Source organism: Rhipicephalus sanguineus, chromosome 3 (genome assembly GCF_013339695.2).
Source record: "Rhipicephalus sanguineus isolate Rsan-2018 chromosome 3, BIME_Rsan_1.4, whole genome shotgun sequence".
NCBI lineage: Eukaryota > Metazoa > Arthropoda > Arachnida > Ixodida > Ixodidae > Rhipicephalus > Rhipicephalus sanguineus.
Window position 1 is genome coordinate 196,246,242 of NC_051178.1, and position 23,963 is coordinate 196,270,204.

Below are 23,963 nucleotides of genomic sequence, written 5' to 3' on the forward strand. Positions count from 1 at the left end.
CGAGTACTTTTCTTTGCTTTCTGTACAAACATCAGATTAATGTACTACGCAACAAAGCGTGTTAACGCTCTTTTGTAGAACGATATCTTCATCAACAACAACAAAAGATCACATATAATTATTAATTAACCAATTTTACTCTGTCATCAGCTTACATCACAGTGGTGGGATACCGGAACCTTTCACTAACATCAAGGTGACTTGTAGTGTTGATTACAAGGTGGCAGGGTTGCGTTTTCGAAGTCATACGAGATACCACAAAGTAACACACACAGAACAACAAACGGGGCCGCTCCAGTTTGTTTTATCGTGCGCGCAAGGGCGTCCGCAGAACGTTTTGCAGGGTGGTGCATACGCAAGGGGGGGGGGGGGGGTTCAGCACTGGCATGCCTTTATTTCACGTACTGCCGTGACATGACAGGCAAGATTAGTCAGTAGTTTGTAACGCGCGAAATTGAATGGCAAACCTGAAGGCCAGGACCTGAGTGTGCTAATCAAGCTGTGTAGCTTATCGCAACTGCATAGAAAAATATTATCCGCAATTCCAAGGGGGGGGGCAGCCCCCCCCCCCCCTTTGGACCCCCCTCCGGACGCCCATGCGTGCGCGCCTACAAATTGTCCCTGTTTTGCCCGTGTGAGTTGGCCCGTGTCACAGGGAGGCCATGGTATATATAACCAGACGTCATGCCGCTTCGCGGTTCTCAATATTTTGCTAGCATCACTACCGCCAGAACCAGGGTCGGCAGAGACGTGCTGTAATGGCCGACGTCATACGTGCAGGTTACGTGACCCCGAGCTGTTGACGGGCTGATTGACTTGATAAACGGTTGTGCCAGTCCTTCATTCCCGCCATGAACCATCAGCTTTCGCCACATAAGTGTTCCGACAGCACCAACATTACAGCGGATATATTAACAGTTGTAGCGAAAATGGCACCGCACGTGCGTTTTCAATGTTCGCCTTTCATCTGTTGCTCACACACATCGATCGAAGTGTGGTAAATGCAGTGCACTTTCAATGTTACGCCAACCATTAAAAAAAATGGCTTTGTGCAACTTGGCTTAGCAGCCTCCTGCACGTACAAGCTGCACTCGATCGCGTTGCCCAGGTAAAAGGCCCAAACATAACACGTGGGAAAAATGAAAGAGAAGTGCGAAATTTAATTGATTCCGTCGCAGCATTGTGCGCGGAAAGCACCGAAACAACACGAAGAACATTCAACACATTCAGTGCCTCAGTTCCTCTACATCTCGCGTGATAATAACGAAACCGAAAATGAAAAAAAATGCAAGTAGTCACTCTGCGGTTCGTTGCTGACACAAATTATTGAATAAAAATTTAAAGTATTGGCAAGTAAGACTATATTATGTGTTTATTTCTAAATAACAAATGTTTCGGTTATTTAGAGAACTTGTAATCGAGCTCTGGCAACGCTGTGTGGCAACAATAATGGTGGCGTTGGATTTCGCGAAACTTTTACATCGGTTACCTGAAACTACACTCGCTTTCTCTTTCGTTATTCTGTCCTTCTGTGTCTGCAGTGGATCTGTACACAAAGGTAAGAAGGCGTAATTGCACACATTTGTCGAGCACGCCTACACTGAGCTACTCTAATCACCACCTTAGCATTTTTGTAGCGGAGCTATGACACGTTACAGGCGCCGTGTTGAGATTGTCTTAGTCAAGACTGCTCTCTCGCTCCCTTCTTGACTGCAGAGGCGGAGCTGTCCAGCGATGATTCACACGTCCTGAGGCACCCTTCAAGTGGAAACGCTCATTATCCGATTTTTGCGAACGAAACCGCGGTTTCTCGTGTCCACCGAAGCAAGGCGGACTTGATTTACAACGTCGGAGATATTCCACAGTAACTTTCTTTTTCTTGCTTATTACCTTGGCACGCTGTCACGTTCAGTGGTGATTCCGCAGTGTTTTTATACAACAGGCAGGATCTCCAGGCCAGGCCTTTGTTTCGAGATGCTGGTCACGAGAGCTGTCCGTCGGACGTGCCTTGCAACAGACTCAACGCCGAGTGCCTTAAGTGCGAGTTCAACTACTCTTGCGTCTATGGCGAGGAAGTTACGGTTATGTGTCAGCCCAAGCAGGGAATCAAGTGCATTGTGAGTGGCACTAAGAGTGCGAAGCCGGTTTCGCTTTTCTTTTTATCCTCATCTCATTTTCTTCTTAGCGATATATCCGTCCTAATGGTGTGGACCCCAACGCTGCGCTCTTTCATTTGCTAAAACGCAGTTGGACATCACTTGTATAAATATCTACCGTTAATAGTCAAACATCCTCTCGTGGAATCGTGGAAACAGCGGCATCTTTACTGTGTAATGCAACAACTGAAGTGAGAACTGGACTGGACTTTGTTACTTGTTTGCATGACAATTTACGTAGGCGCGTTACCATTACTGTAAAGTTTCATCTAAGACTTAGCACCTGCGTGTGTATGCCTCTTTTCCGTCCGTATTAATGCTTAACTATACCTGTTTTTGCAGAGTACCAACTGGCGTAAACAAGCACACAACGCTCACACGTTGTTTCATTTATAAATCTGTCTAAAAAAACAAAAACAATGCATGCTGTCGTTCTTTTTTATTTGGTTGGCGTAGTGTTATCAGAGGGGTCACTAATGAAATCTGACGTTTAATATAGAAAGCAAAAAAAGGTTCTAAACCTGTTTACCATCTTGATGCTAGTTAGAAACTGTTCCTTTGAGCTCTCTTGCTACTATATTCGCAGGAGAAAGTTCTGTGCCTAACATATTACCTGCGACAACCTCAGTGCAACTGATTGTAATAACACGCAGGACAAGTCTGGTGCCTTTGAGCGCAAGATGATCTGCCGCTACTGCTATCAGACGGCAAACAGCGACCACACTTGTGACCACAATAGCACTTGCCAGGTGAACAGTGCTCCTCGTCAGCGCTACATTGCAACATGCAGCGTCCGACCTGATGTTCTCTGTTTGGGTAAGGATGAATGCAAAATGCTTTGCATTTAAAGTGTCCCTCTCCCCGAGTTTGAACATCGTAAACAAACAAGCAATCATGCTACATAGTCAACACAATGGCGACAGTGTCTGTAAAGTATGAAATGGCTGCATGGCGTGAAATTTTAAACAGAAAAATGTGCATCCTTCTCAGTGAAGTCACATTTCGAGCAGGAATGAATGTCCCACACAGCACTGCTTGCTACATCACTGCCCTTGACAAAAACTTTGTGTTGTGGAGTGTGGAGTGCACAACACTGTACTAGAAGTGTGGCTGCAGTGGAAAAATTCCATCATGTGGCACTTTTCTTCTCTTGGATGCCATTGACGAGTGGAAGGCATGATTTATTTTTTTAAAGGAGGGGTGAACAGCAGAAAGCAGGCCATTTTGAAAGCTGGCATTCGAATGCCAGTCGCAATGGTGCTGCTCCTGTCATCGGTCACTTCTGCTAATCTTTTTCTACGGCAGCTGTATGATGTGACGCAAAATAGAAAGAAAAGAAAACAAAGAAAAATGATGGGCTCGAATTTCGGAATGTGATGTGGTCCCTCTGCTCCAGTACGTGGGAAAATACTGGGAAGGAATGGTAGCCGGAGGGAAAAAGAAATACTAGTCTCTGTTGGACAAATATGCTCGCCGTCTATACTCGCGGACAACTTTTCTTGGCAATGAAGGGAAGGCTACAGAGCCGAACTACGCGTGTGCTACCGCTGAAGAATATAGCCCCACAATCGCGTCGGTGTTTTCTGCGTGAGAATAAAATCCACGCATCTCCACGAAGTGAATCATGATGAGTGGGTGAAGCTCTGGGTATCGTATGGGTGAGTAACTGTACGTTACCTACCTGAGCGTTGCCCCATATAATGTAAATTGAATGACATAAAGTGACATAAAGAGTCGACGATAAAGCTAGGTCCTAAGGTCCATAATGTCTACATTGAAGTGGCCGACTATTATAAAGGGCTTGTGCTTGTAGGTGTTTTATATTGTTCCGTCACAATTATGATTGATGTGCATCTATTGTAAGCCTTTTTTTTTTATTCACATACACACATATATGTTTTGACTATAGCAACGGTTTTCTATATACCGTGACAGCCGACAGTGAGAGTCAACGACAAAGCTAGGTCCTAATGTCCATAATGTGTACGTTAAAGTCGCTGACTAGTATTAAAGGTTTGTGCTTGCAGGTGTTTTATATTGTTTCGTCACAAGTATGATTGATATTAGTCTATTGTTAAACCTATTGTTAAAACCACGCATCTCCACGATGTGAGTCATGACGAGTGGTCGATTAGGTGCGTAAGCATGGATAGACAACGTGGACGAACAAGCCTCGGCCTTAAGGAGCTTCGCTCCTAAAAAAACCTTACTTTATTTTCTACGGGATGCTGTTCGAAAAGAGGGTCAGCACACACCAAGGAGATATTTATATTAGTCTTGCTTTATGCTGTTTCCTTTCACGTTTTTGCATGTGTGAAAACGTCACACCTTTTATGTGCACCTCACAGTCAAAATGGCGTCTTCGTCTTCAGGTAAGCTCTCGTCACCCTCCAGCTTTTTCGACAACTCGGCGAAGGAGCTTGTGACTTGTGAATGGCTGTCTAAGCCTGTGATGGCCGTTCAAATAATCAAACGGCCGTCGCAGGAGATATGGAAAGTTCATAAACCAAAACTAAACTCGAAACGCACGCCAAACTGGACTATTTCGCCGAGCAGTACATGTGCAGTAGCTCCACCCCCGTAGCCTTTCCTTCATTGCCAAAAAAAGTTGTCCGCAAGTATAGGCAAATGGTAAAGCCCTGTCTGCGTTAGCAGCACGGTAGCTACCCGTGCGCCATTCGCGGCACCCTTGGTCGAAGGGGCACCAAGCCTGTAGAGTAGCACCAGCATATGATAAATTGATTTGAATATTCCCAGAAATCAGAACAGTGTTTAGTTCACCAACCTTTTGTGTGTTGGCACAGTCATGCTCTGTTGGCACCACTTCAACTGCGGCACCCTGTCGCAGCTCATACCTGTTTAGTGTGACTGTGCAGGTAGAATATATCAAATGTACACATATCGAAGCAAATCATGTCTGTAAGGTCTGTACCTGTTCATTGCCTGCACACTACTTGCACTGCCTTCGTTTCTCATCGAGATGGGTTCTGTCACCATTTCTAGGAAAAAATTTTGCGTCTGATTCGAAAAAATTTCTTCCTAGTGCGAAACTTACCATTCATTACGTGGTGATCGATACATGACAGACTGATGTGATAAAAAAAACTTTTCTCATTTTCAGGTAGGAGACAGTTTCATAAGAATTTGCTATGCAATTGGACCAGGGGCTACAGTTGGTGCACAGCCCTAGTGCTCAGGTGTGTACATGTTTCTAATGCACCTTTTGCCTAATGAGATACTAAAGGCAACTTGATGTGCATTCATAAAATACCATTTTGGAAACCTCGCAGCACTTGATTCATGCCAAGAAAACCCATTATTTAACAGAAAGTCACGTTTCAAGGTATCACGTGTCCCTAATGCAATCCGTATTGCCAGCCCTTATTGTGTAGATGTGCAGTCGCGTGCACTGTCACCGCCCTCTGCTGCCGGACAGGTGGGGCTACAGTTTCTTGCTTAAACTGCAAAAGTACAGCCATTAAAGGCCAACTCCGGCGATTTTTCGAGGTCGATGGATCTCAGTGAAATTCGCTGGGCACGTTCCTTTGCACGTTTCTGTCATTTATGCCAAATTACAGGCTTGATACATGCGCAGATTGTTTGCAAATGAATTTTAAAGATTGTCTGCAAACGCCCTCCTGGCTTCCCACAATTATTGGCAACATTGCGTCTGTGACGTCAGTGTTGGCAAGGTGGCGGAAGTGACGCAGCCGAGGGCACCGCTAACTTCGGCGCTTAGGCCGCTACAGCGAGCGTCTGCTGTGCACAAGGCGACAGACAGCGTTGGTTTGGCCGGCGCTTCGCTGGTCGTCCCGGCTGTCACAGTTTTCATACTCCGCGCCGGCGTGACCGGCATGCCTTGCACGACTTCCGGTTCGTTCGTAACAACGTCTACGTCATACGTAGACAGCACACTCGGTTGGGTTTCGGTTTCGGTGTTGCGCTTTTTTGCTTATTTAAAATTATTCTCCAACTTGCCGATTATTTCTGCTATCGGGCCCGTAACAGGAGCGTCTCAGGAACATAAAAGCACCATTACTTTGACATGACCAAAAAATCGCCGGAGTTGGCCTTTAAGCAAGCCAACAACATCGCATGGACACAGCATTTTATCTTACTTGCAGTTTGAGTAGGTTTCGCAGTTGAGAAAAGCCAGCGAAGCACTACATTTTGCTTAAACTGTGCCAGCCTGAGCGCATGGGCATCAGAATTTTTTGGCAACCCACATCGTCGACAAAAGATTGCATCTTAAAGGGGCCCTCCAACACTCTCGACGCCCCATTTTTTACTTGTGGGTTGCGTAGACTGCAGTACGGACAGGTTAGTGCAGCAAGAAGGGCAGTGTTAGTGGCACGCAGTCCGAAGTTATTCGATCTAGAAAATTCAAAATACAAGAAAAAAAATGCCTCCCCTCAACTTGATTTTCGCGGAGTCACATGACCACATTTCATTCGCCCTGTGACTTTTCAGAGAGCCCCAATAAAATGAGCTGAAAGCTCCTACGTAGGGGTAGCTTGCACACCATTGTTGCTTGTCGTTTCCAACATATTGTTGTCGTTGCCATAGCAACAAATGTGGTGCCCGATGCCTGACTTGTCAGAACTTGAGCGAGCGCTACTGCTTCGAAGCGAGGCTGGCGAGGCTTTGTCTCCTGTTCTTAACAACGACATCCCATGTCATTCCCTCCTCTCATTCTGAGAAGAGAATTTGGGGAGCGGCAAGGGCGGTGAAACAAGGTCGCCCCCACGCGGATTGTTCGGTGAGCCGCCCGATAAACTACAAGGTCATTCAACAAAGAGGATTACTTGCACCGCTTCAACAAGAGCCAACCGCAGGTGCGGAAAGAGGCAGCTCGCAAACGTGCAGAAGCAGGGAAGAGAGAGAAGCGTTTCGTATGGACATTCGATCCGTGCAGGCAAGAAAACCAGAGGCAAAATGGCAGCCAGCGCCTCTGTCGTGCTTTGTAGTTGCAGTGAGCTTTTTTGTTGCGACAGCGTCTATTTGGAGTTCATTGAAAAAGCACAGAAAAGAAAAACGAAACCCAATAGTAATCTTAACTTTGATGCGCGACTGCTTCTAACGTTACGTTTATCCAGTCATAGGCTGGCGCGCGCCACTACACACTGATGCGGTCAGAAGCTATGTAGTGACTTTATTGCGTGATTAAACTACTCAATCATTTGGTATCAGTGCTTAGACCTATGCTAAAATTATCCCCAGCCATCATTCTACGCAGAACAAAAATAAAAGAATAGGCGCTTCAAAAGTGTTGGAGGGCCCAAAAGTGTTGGCAGCCATGATGTACTCTCGGCTTTTAATACCCAAACGCATAGCCTTTCAGAGTGGTAGCTGTTACTTGGATAAAATCGCCACTGGGATGAGAGTTTGTGCTCTATGTAGGCTACGCCGTAAAGATATTTGCAATATGCTTGTGCGATATGCTTATGCAACTTGGCTTGTAACACATACATTACATATGTTAGTGACAAAAGATCGTTGAACATGGAATGTTGCTGAAATCAATGTTTCGACAAGTGGACAACAAGTGGTCGCTGAAGTCAGTGTTTCAACAAGTCAGCAAAGGTGAGCCTATGACAAAGACAAGTCCACTTGTCAAAACAATGGCTCCATTACCACTCATATATGTTCAATGATTTTTCATGACTTCAAGCTTCTGTCTTTTCCTGAACTTTTGTCTTGTTTGAGTTGCACACGCTAATCGCTCAAGGTGAACAAAATCTGGACATATACTGTACTGTGTTGCGTGTTAAAGGGACACTAAAGGCAAATATCAATTTATGTCAGAGTGAAAGCTCAATGTATGACAACGTCTAAAACGGCAATATTATCAACAGCAGTGCCCTACTTACCGAGAAATTAAGCTAAATGTATCACACGATGAGCGCCACGAGCGGCAAATTTTGGAAAAGATCCCCATGGCGTGAGAGAGTTCGACCACAATTAATCATTTGAATCAAACTAGCTGCAATAAAAAAAGAAGCTTCCGTGCATCAAGAGACATAATAAAATGCTGCTTGTTCGTTTATGTTTGATTCATGGAAAAAAGAACCTCTTTGGCGTTGCCATGGGGAACGGCATGTGTGGTTCAAAGGTTCCGTTTTCGCTGAGAACTGCGCTTCACCCGGCACCCTGCTTCGCTCACGTGGTCGCGTCCCAGTGGTGGTTTCGGTATCACGTACTGCCGCGTGTGTTTTGCGCGCTCGTGAAAGTTGCTCTGACAGAAAGTTCGACAAAATGCCGCATGCATGTGATGTTGCCAGATGCCCGAATGGTGCACGCCGCCAGTGCACGCCGCCGCGCAGTAAAGGCGGGCAGCGTTGGGCACGGCAGCAGTGACGTGAGAAACACCGCTTTCAGGCGGTTGATTTGAAGTGCGCTAACGTGATGCGCACCACTAAAACGTTATTTTATTTCAAAATAAGCGCTTCCTTGGCACAAAAGTAGCACTATGAGATTTCTGGACCATTATTTCAACAATCAACGTCAACTTAATATTTGCCTTTAGTGTTCCTTTAAGGAGGGCCGAGACAGTTGTGAATGAGTATTTTGCTGTGCTGGTAAGGCTGCTTGCGTAGTCATACATGTGGGATCTGATCAGTTTGCTTTGACATTGCAGCATTGTGCTTGGTGGTTTTGGAGCCGACCGGTTCTACCTGGGCATGTGGCAAGAGGGCATTGGCAAGCTCTTCAGCTTTGGTGGACTCGGTGTCTGGACGCTGGTTGATGTCGTACTTGTGGCTGCAGGCTATTTGGGGCCAGCCGATGGTTCCCTCTACATTTCCTAATAAGGGCACTCTAGTCAGTTGTGGAATTCATTAACAGTGCACTTGGAAGGGCCAATACGTTTACGCAAGCTGTAGGTGCGCCAAAAAGCTCAGAGTAGGGTCACAGCGTGAAAATTTCTACCCACCCCCTTACTCCCACATCTCCATGAACCTCACTTATAGCGATATCACGAGAAAAGCCAAGGTAGGGGCCAGTTGGTTGTACCTAGTTTAAACTTTTAGTGTGCTACAGGGAAACGAAAGCAACGTAAATAGATTCTCTGTAGCGTGCTAAAAGTTTACACATCACAAGAAACACAACGCGTGATCCCTGGGTGCCCACATTACGGCCCAGTTCCTTGAAAAAGCTCGTGCGACAAGATCTGTGGCAAAAAGGCCAGGCTTGCTTCTCTGTCCCGAGTCAGCAGATGATACTGGTTCATTTCCCGAAACCCACAACATTGTACCTGAACCATCTTCATTTCACAACACTCATGTTCATTATGAGACTTTTTTTTTTTCGTTAAGACTGAATGTAAGCTCCGATTTCTTTGCTAGGCGAATACAGACTGACAGTTTCTGTCCTGCTTTCAAAAGTGCGGTGGGATGCAAGGACCCTACAGCGTAGCTTAGAAGAGGAGCAAATCCTGAAGAGGAAGTACTGTCACATTTGTGTTTCTATTGGACAGGTGTTGTAGAAGCTCAAAGTTGAGTGCTGCAGTGCATCGAGGAGTTTATAGCATTTTTGAAAGCGGTGTCATTGTGGCTTGCATTTGGATATTCCCTCTGGCTGTGTTCCGGTGCTCCATCACTTTCTGTGTGTGCTGATTCATCAAACTGACCAATGCGATCGGGGAGCAAGAAACAGGTGGCCAGGACATCCAGTTTGCCTTGAGCACATGGCCTGTGGGACCTGAGAAAAAGGTGATCATTTCCTCAGCATGGATGGGCGCACTTGTACTCTATTCTGATTTTGAGCCTGTTGGAATACGTTATATGCAAGCGAGATAGTGCTGAGAAACAGTGTGAAAGTTTCTTTCATACATGCTGTTCTGTTCTTTCTTTAAGGGGAGACACTGGTCTGAAAATTGCTTGTCTCAATTTTTAGTATTTCTGGCTGAAATTTACGCACAATATGTATTTTCGACTGCTGAAAACAAATATGCAATTACTTTTTGTCTATCATGCACGGATTGTAAGATATTGACTGTTCTGTACACTTGCATTCTGCCCAGACTTTTGACAGCTTTCTCACAAAATACCTTTATGAATTTGATATCACTGCATCCTATAAAGACCAGAGAGTGCAACACAACCATAACTTAATTTTTAGCTGTATCCATTCAAAAGGTATGGCCTTAACAAGTACACTAATGAGAAATCAGAAATTGTTGCTTAATTTTACTGCTACCTAAATCACAGTTATTAAGAAAAACGTAATTTCTTGGTTTTCTTGCACTAATCAATGCATAAGCTTTCAAATACCGCAAAAATTATCAAAATCTGACCGCTACATCAAAAGATATTGTGGGCAACAGCCTATAATGTGATGAAAAATATGGTTTTGAGAAAATGAGAGAAGAAGTTTAGAAACATGGTGGGCACTTATTTTGAACTGGAAAAGGCCTGAATTGGTGTTCCTAGGATAGTAGAAGCCACCAGGAACATAGTCATCATTATTCTTCTTAGTATGGTTTCTTTTGACACTGGTCTCGCTGGTGATATGCTGCATTCTTGCAGCTGCCGATATCACTTCCTCCCGAATGCATGAGCAATTCTGAACTTCTAACGACTGCCTGCCATTGCACTGTCATCAATTAGGCATCTCCGCAAAATGGCGGACAATGCGACGATGCACCACTGTCTAGCAGAAGCATCCTCAAGCATCCAAGATGGAAGGAATAATTTACCCCGTGTGATAGAAATGCACCAATGCTGTGCGAGCACTTTTTTTTTTTAAGCGCAATGGCTTCGCCTCTGCTAGATGAAAAGCGTTCTTGTGCTAAGAACAGCTAATAGAAAAGTGTGTGTTTCAAATGAGACCAAAATGGCTGTGCTACTTAATGTGGTTCCTGCACAATGCGCTATTGAATGGGACTTTTTGAGGTGCTTTGGTGAGCAAAAATGGTCATGAAACTGACTTCAAGACCAAATAAGTCGACAAGTATGCATTACATGTCTGTAATATTTTGGAAATGACTTTTTTAGACCTTCTAGATTATAAAAAAAAATAGTTGAGAAAATTGTTTTTTTTTTCAAAATTTTTCTACCTCCCAGACCAGTGTCTCCCCTTAATGTGTCGTATCGTTTTACTAACTGTTATCGCAAACTTCTGGGAAATTCGCCATTATCGCAGAATCAATGCGCTTTGATACTGGCTGTCCGTATTTCCTGCCAGGTGTAATAATCTCTTGAGGGTGTGGTCCCTTGGCTGCTACTTTCTGAGCCACAGGGATAGCGCGATAAGATCAATTCAGGAAACAAATAAATTGGTGTCTCAAGACATGTCAATATATGCGGTGGTGTAGACATTGATGTTACACATACTTCACAATGCAGTTTTTCTTTGAGTAATGTGAACCAAGGTGTAAATGTAGTTTAGGTGAGGGCATAGAGTTTCATATAATAACCTAGAGAGGAAGCTGGCACTGCGATCGTTGAGCCACCATGGGAATGATGGGAAGTACAGGCTTTGGATTGGATTGTGTTAGCTAGCGAACAGTCTACGGATCTTTTTCTAGTTTGTTTCGTTCTTCGCGCAGCATGGGTATGGTGGTGCGTTGCAAAGCACTCAAGCAGTGCCTTTGTTGTTCAAAGAGGCTGAAGACCACTAGGTCTCTTGGTTTGCTGTGACGTTGCAGCTTTACAGGTTGTATTTGACAGTTTTAGCAAAATGTTGTGCACTCACCGCTGCGCAGAGATGTAGCGTCCCATACCAGTGCGGAAAATTGCATAGAGTTCAAGTTTTTTTATAAGCGCTACTTATCAAAACTCTTTCTAATCGACCGAAAAACGACGGCGAAGCTAAGTAGACTCACCGTGACACTCCTCTGACTCGACTTCACAACAAAATGAGAGATTCGTTGGGGGCAGGCCACTTGGACAGATGCACCTGGCGTCGCAGCAGACGATATGTTAAGTGTTTCTCACTCAGTACAGTACTGTTATTTCCATAAATAGATAATGCGTACTTTCGAGGGAAAAACAAGCATGTTTTCTTTTTAAGTGTTGTAAATAAATAATTCATTATATCGTGATGCCAAATCTGGAACACAATTGTAGAGCAATGCATACCCTGGTGCTTGAACTTGTCCAAGTTTCACTTCCATCTTACGATCTCGCATACCTTTTATAATAGGTTTTATGTACAAAAGAATGAAGCAAGTTTTACAGTCGAACCCGGGTATATCGAACTCGCCAAAAAACGTTTATTAGTTCGATATATGGCATAATTCGATACAGGCCCGCTATAGGATTTTGACACAAAGGCACATAACAATAAGAAAAGTACTTTATTAATATGGTGGCTTACTTGCGTGCCCTACTTTGGAACAAAATAGTCCTGGATTTTCTTCTGTGTCAACGACTTCGCTGCCTGCGACAGCACACACGCCACCACGTTGTCCAACGAGTCGGAGCAGCTGAGGCTGCAACCTTCCACATTCACGCAATAGCGCCGGACCAACGCAAGTGCACTAATCACTTCGGAGGATGTAGGCAATGGGCCATCGTCAATTTCCTTATTGTTGTCGCTTTGGCTCGTGGTCAGCACGACGTCTGCAACGTAGTCCTCATCTTGTAGCTCACCCATGATGGCGACATCATCGTCCGCACTGACGAACTCGTCGAATGTCGATCCGTCGATAGCTCCCGGGAACTCTGCCAGCTCGCTCCAAACTTCGGCGGAAACACCTGCGGTGTTTTCAGTGCTGTCATCGGAATTTGGGGTGTCATCACCAGGCATGCGGATGCCGGCACGCCTAAAGCAGTTCTGGATCGTCTCCTTCGTGACATCTGCCCACGATCTACTCAACATAGAAAGAGCTCCGAGCAAGTCGATCTTAAGCTCCCTGCCGACACGAAGGTTCACAGAGCACCAACAGGCAACACCACCAGCACGGACCACGCTGAATGAGGACTCGAGGAAAACAGGCAGCAGCAGGCACACAAGCATAAAGAAAGAAAAAATGGCGCTCACTTCTACCGCCTCTGTACCTCTGTACCTCGGAGAAAGCACGACGGCCTCTGATTGGCTGTAAGCGCTGCAAGCGGGCCAGGATCATTTCTTGCAGGGGGGTGTTCGCCCGTGCACAACCGGGTCTAAACCACTTTTTCTAGGGTGGCGCCGGCAGTTTTCCCCGCCACCGCGAGGGAAAGCCAACTTGCTGGGGCACTTTTGAGGCACATGGAGTTTGATATATCGGTTGTCGTTGCTATTTTCGTTCGATGTAACAGTAACTTTTGCTATATATTCTCAATGTAAATTTACCGTGTTTAGAAATTGTTCGATATACGGGATAATTTGATATAAACGGGTTCGGTATAGTCGGGCTCGACTGTAATTTGCAAACAATCGTCGCAAATCTCAAGAACGAAAGCCATCCGAAGCAGATCTGAAGCCCGTACTTCCCATCATTCCCATGTTGGCTCAAGTGCTGCTAAAGGAGCCCGCATAGACACTAGCGCCAGATTCCCCTCTAGGTATTATAGTAAGAAACTCTGTGGGTGAGAGGATAGCACCACTCTCTGCTTTGCAACAACGCTCTGCTTCTCAAGTGCCCCAACAGATCATGCCACCAAATTAGTGCGAGTAAATAGAGTGTACTAGATTAGAAGTAGTGAGGCTGGGGCGAGCTTCCCACTGAGCCTGTTTGCATCGACGCTGGCAGATGACGTCACTATGATTTTCACCTGGCCGCGGTGCATTGGGCGAGCCGTCTCGCCAACCTATTAGTGCACTTGCATTCTTTACCCTTTTTCAGTTAAACTGATGCACCTTAGTTACAACTCAGTGCATCGGAACTCCTTATTGCATTTGAAAACAAGCAGAAGCATATCATTTACAACAGGATACATAGACAAAAAATGTGCATGAGGAAGTTGAAGGAACGTGAATTTGCACTTTCATCTAAGGAGTCCTGCTCAGCTCAACATGCTTGCTACTCTGACGCTTAATGCTGTTAGCACAGTTCATGGCCTTTAACCAAAAAGTGCAGGTGCGTCCGAAATTACATGTGGCCTTTTCTCAGCGTCAACGGGGTGATTCACTTCACACATACCACTTTTAGCAGATGCAGACACACCTCCATGTCTCCACATCTTGCAGTTCCATGAAGCACCGTTGCATGTGATGTCAACGAAAAGACTAGCCTTCATGACAATAATGACAGCCTCAATCAATATTTTTAACAAAATGTCCCGTTTTACATTTCATATAGTAGCGAAAACTCAGATTTGTCTCCACTTTCTGATTAATCACACAAACATTATTACTATTCTGTGACTGCATTACTTGTCTTTTGGTTTCATAATTTCCCCAAGATAAACAAAGTGTTGTAGTACCTCGACCAATAAAGTTACACAGAAATGATTAGATATCTTAATTTCATCAACTAGTCGTCCACCACGCCACTGAAAAAGTGACATATTCGAAGCTGTCCTTAGATTGTTTGTTGGGCACATGTTGAACCCAAATGATGACTGATATCTGACCATGTACATTAAAGTTGCCCTGCTTGGCAGCATCAGTATCTCATGCTTTCCTAATGTGGTCGTACACACAGGGGCTTTTAAGCTCCATCAGGATGCATTAAAAAATCCACCCTTTCTTATAGTGCGTGCCTTTAGTGCTGGCTCTTTTTGAAGCTTCAAAACACTGCCTTACATAAGCCTGCTGATTTCATGGCAGACTGAGAATGCTCTTTTCGAGTATTTTCTCTTCAGTTGCTGTATTTCTCATCCTCACTTCCTCAACGCATGTTCTCAGACTTAGTAGCTTGCTTGTCATTCGTTGATTCTTCTGTCTGAGAAGCTGCACTCTTACAGTGCGTGTCTTCTTCACATGACTTCAAATAACTCCTTCACATAACTTTTTCTCTTTAAAAGGGCCTCCCGCAGGTACTTGCACAAAATGCACATCGACCCTGCAGACAATGTTATTAAGTAACACATAACTTAGTAAAAATGCAACACCGTTTCACAGTAACAAGTAATTTGGAAAACTAGCAACAATACGTGCTTATATGTGCTATAGAAATGTTTTTAAATCAATGCATACACTTACCTTTCATTTTTGCCGGACCAGAAAGATAGCCTTACATGCTTTTGCAGTTGTCGCTGTTAGGTCGAGCAGATTACCGGTCAGCATAGACTCTGAGTGTATCGGGCAGACTACTGCATGCGCAACATATATTTCTCCAGGTAACAGCAGTGGACATATTTTATGCCTCCATTTACTCTGGCAGTCAGTAAAAGCACAATCAGGGGTCATATAAGTGAAGCCTCCGCTGCAAATATGTAAGTTGTCAATGGTCAGAACATCCTCAACTTGGGACATCAACGCTGCAAAACTATTTATACTTACAGCACTGCATTCAACTAGTTTGCCGAATATGTGCACTTGTACAGCCACGCCACTTTTCACATGCACAAATTTTCTCCTAAAAAACACACACGCTTCATCGGTTGTGCCCAGCAGCAGAGTGGCGTCATGGAACGTGAGGTCACATAACTCTTCTGCATTGACGTGATTAACAGCCCAGGATGGAGTCGGAAAGCACAGAATTAATGATGTGTGAAACATTTCTTCGTATGGTGGTGAAGTGCAGGGGTCACTTGCCCTGGTGATTTTGCTGCTCTCATTTGCTTCACCATCTGCATTCTGAGCTGTTGCCTGTTTCCAGCAGGGTTTGAAGCCCTGTACCTCCAGTGCTGGTCCCAAGTGAACATGCAGAGGAAGCTACGCTGCAAGCCTGCGACCTTGACTGTTCATGAGGACTTTGCACCTTCTTTGACGAGTAACTCGGTGCTCCTTCGAAAATAGTTGGCAGAGCATCCTTGGCAAGTCCCACTCTCCTTTTGCCTGACATCAACAGCTGTAGACCACGTAAAGTGTCTTTACCTCTGTTGTCTCGTCCCTTCCTAATCATTCTATTATATGCTGTTAACATTTTGAGATGTGAAGCGATGTTTTTCACAACATGGTCTGTTTACTGGAGTACCCGCTCTTTGTGAAAGATTGCCCATCTCCATGCATCAAGCCTTGCTTGGTCGTGTGGTAGGGGCATGAGAGGTGATAACTTCTCTTTACACAACTTAAAGCTTGCATTGAAGTATGGTAGAAAGTATTTTCCCATCATGAAGTGCACCACTCCATCAAACAGCGAAAGAAATCGAAGTGCAAGCACACGTGCACGAGATCAGAAAAGCAGGCGCAGCCACGAAGGTGGGAACTATGTAGTTTCTTCTGCTATCTCTCAAGGAGTCTCCCAACCAGAACTTTATTCACCTTCCCATGAAGCATTGCTATGTGCTGTTCTCTCACCTGAACTATTTTAAACCGTGGCATAAAATAGTGGGAGGCAACATAAAAAAAAAAAGGCTGAATGAATGTAGGAACACTTCCGTATTGTATCATGGCTTGCTCACTGCAGTAAGGCCGTAGGGTGTACAAACCTTACTATGCGCACTGCAACTTCACAAGAGTGCGACAAAACTCTGCAAGCACATCACAAATGCTGCATTCCGCTGCTGCAAACGTGCAGCACGCCATTGCCAAAGCCTTCTGTGATGTTATCACTTGCAGTTGGGCAAGTAGAATGCGCTTCACACAACCTAGAATGCGCTTTGAAAGGCAAGTTCAAACTATTGAATTGAAGTTCTAGCATCAAGTGCAGAGGTAGTCAAAGGACAACTTAAAAACGTGTTATTGTCGGTTTACTAGGGTGTCGGCACGAAGCAGCGGGCAGTGAAAATTGGTGACAAAATTTTTTGTGTATTGAACACCACCTTATAGCCAAAAACAACAGCGTATTTTATTGAAACAAAAGGTCTAAAAATACTTATTCGCGGAGTTGGTAATGCCTCTCGTACGAAGAACGTCCCTTTGTACATTGAAAGGCCTCCAAATTCTTTCAAGTTTTGCGAAGAAATGGTCAAGGACTGACAGGCATCATTGATTTATGAAATATTCTGATTAAAAGTGGTATTGTTAGCTTTTAAGCTTGCATTCCAGTTTTGATCAGAATGAAGTTGATATGTGATAATACGATGCAGTTAAATACAGCGTGATTTTGTGACCTTACAGCCGATAGCATAATACGTCGTCAGTGTTAAAGTTTTCTTTTTCTGTTAGGAATTCAGTTGCTGCTTGTTTTGCTTATTCGTGCAAAAACTGTCATGTTTTTTTCCTCTATGTTCTTGAGAATATTCCAAGAGAAAGAGAATGCAGAGAATGGGGTGGTTCATGCATTGAAGTGTTTTGGGAAAATGTGTGTAAGTTTTCTTGTGGCCTGAATGAAGAGATGGCGTTAACACAATTGCTGTAAGCATACAAAGACCACCAAACTTCTGGGGTGCTACAATAGCCATCACTACTATGTTATTTGCTGTAGTTAAGAAGTGATTAAATTGAATCTACGTGCATTAGTAAAATTCCAACTGCAGACATACAGCAAGGGCTGCTGGATACTGTGTAACAAATGCTCTTAGCAGGTCGGTATTTGCCCACAGCAGAGAATATGTCGTCGGGCAGTGCCTGTGCTGGTTGAAATCTTAATTGAAATCTTAAGCCATCTCTTTAAGTACGTAGTGTCATTACTATGTTGTGTTACTGAGAGATATTGTTTGCACGTCTTTCTGCACTATCACGTATGTGCAAAGAGTTGTGGGTGAATTGCTGGGATTGCAGTGAGACAACTGCTTTGTGGAGGTGGGCATGTGGCAAAGCAGTTATTGTAAATATACTAGTGTATACAAAGTCTTGTATGATTGTTTGGAAAATAAATTCTTTAAGTGCTGCATATTTTGTGTATCACCTTTCTCAAACATTGTGGAAACCCATTCCTGGGAATGGGAATGAGAAACCCATTCCCATTTCTTTGACCCTGCCTTCATTTGCAAGACTTCACCCGTTAGCAACACAGACGTGGATTTCTGGCAGTGGAGAAAATTATTCACTCAATATCCCGAAGTGGTGAATTGAAAATCCTCGGTTCTGTATTATGACGTGACTCATTGGCATGCTGCATTTGTGGTGTACGTAATTCGACTGGCTAGCTGACTGTGCAGAAGGTGCAGTGAATTTCCGTTTATCTAAAATATGCTGTGACCACTCATAACCTTTAGGAAGATAATGTCCTGTGGTTATATGTATCTTGGACGCAGTAGACGGCACCTCAGTGACTACAGGTGCAGAGGTAAATACAGCACCTTGCCATCATAAATATTCCATTTAATGTACTACTCCTGTTCACCGCAGCTCAGGCACACACTGTCATAAAACCTTACTTTCCTATGCAGAAATCTCTGAATATAACATCAAGTATTTCCTCTGTGAAGACTCGGCCTGTTATTCTCCCCAGGTGAGTGAGTGCAATCCTCAAGTGCTCGGCGCCTATGACGGAATCATGCCGCACTTCTGTGCTGAACAGCTTCAAATGTTTCAGGCACTGTTCCAGATGCCTTCTGTGCCTTTCTTGAGTCAGAACGGGGCTCGAGTCTACTGGCCTACCACACCTGCAACACAGGGAACGGAGAGAGACTGTTTAAATAGCAACCTTAGGGGTTTCTCGTTTTTTTTTCCTTTGGAAAGAGACCTTCGCTTCATGATAATGATTATATGCAGGAAACAGTGCTATAAGACTGCATGAAACAAAAGAACACACAACACTACGCTGTGGTCTGTCTTTTCTTTCATCCCATCACGGAGCGCTGTTTCCTGCATATAATCATTAATCATGAACAAACCAACCCAAATGTTCACCCTTCTGCACTTTGCTTCATCTTACTAATGACAAACAGGGAAGTCATACACACAAGATACAGCACTGCTATCAAACTGTGTGACAAAAGTAAAAATTTAAATGTACAACACACCGAGAAGCACAGCACTGGTGTAACAGACATACACAAACTTAAATTGCACTTCAGATTACCACATGCTCAAGCTGCCATACGAGCCCGTGATTACAATAAGAAAAAAAAACATGCTCACATGTCTTCAAGATGTGTGCCAAGGATCTTCACCAGGTCACCGATGCCTTGCTGATTGGTACACGAGGTGAAGCAACTGTCGATGCGCATACTCCTTGCATGCTCCTCAACCATGACCTTCTCATCCTCGGACAAAAGATCCAGTTTGTTGAAGATGATGAGGCGGTGCGCTGTGCACGACTTTATTCCTAATTCCTTCAGGTGATCGTCAACAAAATCTGTTGCAGGATTGAATCGGAGCAATTCTCGTGCTTCCACCACTATGAGTGCCAAGTCTGCATTAGCTGCCCTGTAATAAATGTTGTATGGCATTTCATTCGTACCACGTGGAGAATTCATATAGAAGGTTTAGCATTTGTTCCAAGCATTTTTTGTCACTACATTCTAGGTTTACATCAACAACGTTGAATTAGTCTAAAGCAGCTCACCATAGTTAACATACCTAAAGGAGCTCCATTTCTATGCATGATTCCTTTTTAAACTTTGCATGCAACATCCGTTTGAAGATATATGATGAAGTGGCCATTACGGTTAAACAGGTATGGAAGCCAAGGAAAAGAGAGAGGAATTTTTATTTTCCATGTCTCCATGCTTTTCTTGGATTCAATGGTCTGACTTGTATGTTTTATGTGGTACAACAGTCAACGTACTTTGTTTTTTAATAATGCAAAAATGTTACAAAAGCTGGGTGAATTCATGATTGTGAAAGGTTTACCTCGACTTAACAATGTTTAGTTACTGAGTTCAGTCTCTAAACATTGGTCTGCTTAGAATAACAGAGAGCTGAACTAGTTGGTAAGTATTCATTCTAAAAAGACAGGGCGTGCAAACACGGACACGAGAAAGAAGTCGGGACACCAGTGGTGTCCAGACTTCTTTCTCGTGTCCATGTTTGCACGCCCTGTCTTTTTAGGATGAACATTGGTCTGCGTGCATGTTTTTCAAAAACAACAATAAACCACGTAGATGATTGCATGACCAAATTAAGCTAACGCAGACGTCGCAGCACCTATAGCTATAAAGCTCCGAGCCACCAACAGCAGGAGATTGTTATCTGTTCGCACCAGCGCTGGGCACGCAGAATTCCTTCACGTTCCACGAGGTCATCACTGTGCCGAAGGCCTGCCGTGTCGGAGAATACAGCAGGGTAGCCACCAATGTCCAAAGTGCTCTCAACGACATCTCTGGTTGTTCCAGCAATGGGTGATACTATGGCTGCATCCCTCTGGCCTGTTCATTGTGATAAGTAAAGCACACTCTTCAGTGTTTTAGACATATTTTACAGGCAAGCAATAAGCAGCATTGCTTATTTATATCTGTGTATCCTGTGCCAGGTGTATGCGCAACAGTCAAAATCTTGGCTGTCACTAACAAAATTTGCATACATGAACTAATTCAATGTCATTTGCTGCTCATTGCCCGCTGCGGTGGTCATGAAGTCGTGGTGCTTGACTGCTGACCCAAAGGACGCAGGATCAAGTACTGGTCGTGGCGGCCACAATTTGATGGAAGTGAAATGCTAGAGGCCCATGTACTTATGCACCAATCCCACTTCTGACATACATTTTTTTTTTCTCCTTGCGTATTTTTTTCTTTTTTTAAACCTCGTCTCCTCTGTGTCGGTTTGTTACAAAAGCAATTAAAGAAACCCAGGTGGTCGAAATTTACAGAGCCCTCCACTACAGCGTCCCTCATAATCATATTCTGGTTTTAGAACATAAAACCCCAACAATTACTATAATTATTTATTACTCGTTAACAAATTGTATACAACAACACATCATGCCTGATGTAATGAGGCCTATTTTGTGGCTTTCCACATCGTCCCAATGTTCATTTCAACCTACTGCCCATAGATATGACAATTTAGTAATGGAAACATGTAACGTAACAGAAATGAAGGAAAAATCGGCCTATTGACAGAGTTTGATTTCACTCACATAAGTGACAGAGTTTGACTTCACTCACATAAGGCATTGAACAAGCTGCTCTTTCCAACGTTGGTCCGGCCAACAATTGCGACCTTTACGCCGCTTCGTAGCCTCTCACCACGTCGCCCGTCCAGCAAGTGAATCTGGATCTCTGCAGCAAGTCTCTCGGCCTGCACTGCAGCTGGAATGACCTTTTGATTTAGATATAAATCCCCGCATGTAGTCAGCCACGTGTAATACCAGAATCCAGTATGGTTTCTTCGATTCCCTGGTCCTCGCTGAAGTCGATAAAAGCTTCGACGTTCGCGAGGCACTGAAAGGTGTGAAAAACGAAGAAGAAATTAAGTGGAGCAAAAAAGTATGAACCATTCAACATTAAATGGCACTCGCAATACACCGACAGAACATCGCATGCGTGAGCAGGTAGAGCCTCAAATTTTCCACCTACAAGATCAATGCAATTCTGGAGCTAAAACTGGTCTAAGAACATGTTTCTGTTAACTTCTAGAGTGTTTCCTTTTATGTTGTTATTACTATTAGCATCATTTTTATTATTGCATACGTGGACTAAAGTGGAAGCTGTGGCTCTTCACAACAAGAACAATGTTCTGATTACAGGCCATCGAGCCCTATTTTGCTTATCTTTAGCACTGAAGCCAGTGACAATTAACTGCTCTTTCTTGACCTGTTTTCTTTCAAAGCAGTGTTTCTTCTATATTCACTTTGATGATGTTCACGCATAGCGCTGCCTTTAGAACTGCTGTCACAATAAAATTGGGGTGAGATGGCAAGTAAAAGGCCATTTGGACTACCGAACACCAATATGAGCACCCGCCCAAAAGCACCAAAAGCGACAACAAGCCCACTCCATATCCAGGCACAACAGTCCAAAAAAGACATTTTCTCACACCACGATCACATCATTACCATCTTGAGGTCATTTGTCCACTGCCTGTAGAGCATGCTAAGGCTTCCTTCCATCTGCGCCAATGCCTGCACCCTCTGAGCTTCCGTCTCAGCCTTTAGCAAATCTGACAAGCCTTCGACTTCTGCTAGGTCCATTTTGCCGTTCATGAATGCCCTGAAAATAAAGACCGTAACATTGAGAAGTGCACGGCCTCCACCGTCTTTTAAGCACAGTGTGGTGTTAATTTGTACTACCTCTTGGTGAACTCTCCTGGCTCTGCTTGTCTCACACCATCGACATGCGACAAGGCACCCAATACTGCACTTACAACTCCTATGCCTCCGTGGACGTTAAGCTCGCAACAGTCTTCACCGGTGTAACTGCCAGGTGCTGCACAGGAATATGAAGTAAAAATTTACTGCACATGCTATCGGGTGAAACAAGTGCCCAGGACACGAGACTTACGAAAAAGCCAGAGAGCATAACCTTTAATTAAAAGTCATGGCCTGCAGTAGTTCTTGTGACCTACACAGTTATCGAATAAATTAAAAGGGACATGCATTACAACAGCAGAAATTCACGCTTGCTTTTGTCGCTTGAAGTACACAATACATATGCAAAGAATAACAGAGTGCTGAGCTAGTTGGTAAGTATTCACTCTAAAAAGACAGGGTGTGCAAACACGGCGTTTGTGGTGTCGTGTCTTCTTTCTTGTGTCCGTGTTTGCATGCAGTCTTTTTAGAATGAACACATGCAAACTTGTACGTATTTAAGTGCCCTGATCAGGATTCTGTAATTTCAATACTTTTGTTAACATCTTCAGATTTTGTAGACATTACTTTGTCCTGCAACTTAACTACATTGTAGTTTTTGTATGATACTTTTTTGGATACTTTAACTATGGCTGATTGGTAAAAGGTGCAGGAGTGAATTTCCTTGAGAAGTATTTGATTATTAACACATTACCGACATTAAACGAACCATTGTAATGACATCTGCAACATGACCAAGGCTCCCAGCTACTGCCACATTGTCATAAAATCACTGCACAGAAAGCAGCTGCACCAGTTTTAATATTTTGATATCTCGAGCTAGCCAGCACCACCCGACAACAGCAACGCAGTCTTGCTCATGAGGTCTATTCCTTCTACACCTTGGCGGTAGACAATAAAAATGCAATTGCCTAAGAACCATGCATCACAATGACATCAGAATTGAAAGGCATCTATCTTTCAGAGCTTCTTTTTTATCAAGCATGGCACAGCTTTGCTGTTTAGTGTATTCAAAGTGCAGCTTTTCAGCATAAACAGTGATATTTCCAAAAGAACACCTTTCGTGTTCTGTGTTCCCGTCTCGTCCTTGTTGCTTTCGCGCATGCGCCCTTCCCCTAGCGAAAAGGTAGCGAAACGCTTCACGATCTCGGAGGCTTTCGTTTGGTCATACCGGTTGTCCCGGCCCCTACCAAAACCCTATCAAAGCGGCAGAGAGCACCATGGGAAAATGTAAAACGCGGACTGCCAGTAACATGGCCAGTAAAGAACAGGGCAAGTACAAAGCGACATAAAATAGCCAGGCCAGATCATTATATTTACTGAATAGTTCAACGGCGACAACGTGCATTAATTACGGGCATACATGGAAACCACAAGACAATAGCAGTGTCGAGATGAATGCCCGAGCAAGGGTGCACGAGTTTGCGCAGAAGAGCTTTCCGTGGCGTCGGCTGCTCCAGTTTGGCGATGCGACGAAGCACAGCTGCCGTATGCGGACCGGAGACCCTGATTGTAGCTATGGCACTCCTTACTGAACCTGATGCAAGCGCGAAAATAGTCGATGTCGAACTTCTCCTCAAGAATTGCGAAAATTTACAGGCCTGGAAGTGTGTCTCCATCGCAAAGAGCCCGCGCGCAAATGCTTTCAAGTTGGGCATTTTGCAATTTTGCGGCGAAGTTCGGCCATTCGGCTATGGCTA

The 23,963-nt window shown here is 44.2% G+C and overlaps 2 protein-coding genes across 4 annotated transcripts; one reads left to right on the forward strand and one right to left on the reverse strand.

Annotated features, from left to right (window-relative positions):
- The first annotated feature begins 1,441 nt into the window (after positions 1–1,441).
- Positions 1,442–17,957, forward strand: LOC119387993 (TM2 domain-containing protein 3). Of its 3 annotated transcripts, none has more exons than XR_007415492.1 (8): positions 1,442–1,558; positions 1,717–1,864; positions 1,943–2,117; positions 2,810–2,972; positions 5,278–5,353; positions 8,794–9,865; positions 15,844–16,051; positions 16,117–17,957. XR_007415492.1 is itself a non-coding variant. In XM_049413783.1 (6 exons), the coding sequence occupies exons 1-6, from the start codon at positions 1,450–1,452 to the stop codon at positions 8,960–8,962; spliced, it is 840 nt and encodes a 279-aa protein (XP_049269740.1). In that variant the 5' UTR covers positions 1,442–1,449; the 3' UTR covers positions 8,963–9,998. The 3 variants fall into 3 exon arrangements, 1 of the variants encoding a protein (XP_049269740.1); XR_007415493.1 differs by having other exon boundaries at positions 15,847–16,051; XM_049413783.1 differs by lacking the exons at positions 15,844–16,051; positions 16,117–17,957 and having other exon boundaries at positions 8,794–9,998.
- A 414-nt stretch (positions 17,958–18,371) lies between these two features.
- On the reverse strand, positions 18,372–23,941 carry LOC119387994 (tRNA modification GTPase GTPBP3, mitochondrial). The gene is made up of 8 exons (XM_037655588.2): positions 23,627–23,941; positions 22,246–22,381; positions 22,012–22,165; positions 21,325–21,397; positions 21,122–21,265; positions 20,218–20,383; positions 19,155–19,442; positions 18,372–18,676 (listed from the first exon to the last, which is right to left on the reverse strand). The coding sequence occupies exons 1-8, from the start codon at positions 23,919–23,921 to the stop codon at positions 18,445–18,447; spliced, it is 1,488 nt and encodes a 495-aa protein (XP_037511516.1). The 5' UTR covers positions 23,922–23,941; the 3' UTR covers positions 18,372–18,444.
- Positions 23,942–23,963: the final 22 nt, after the last annotated feature.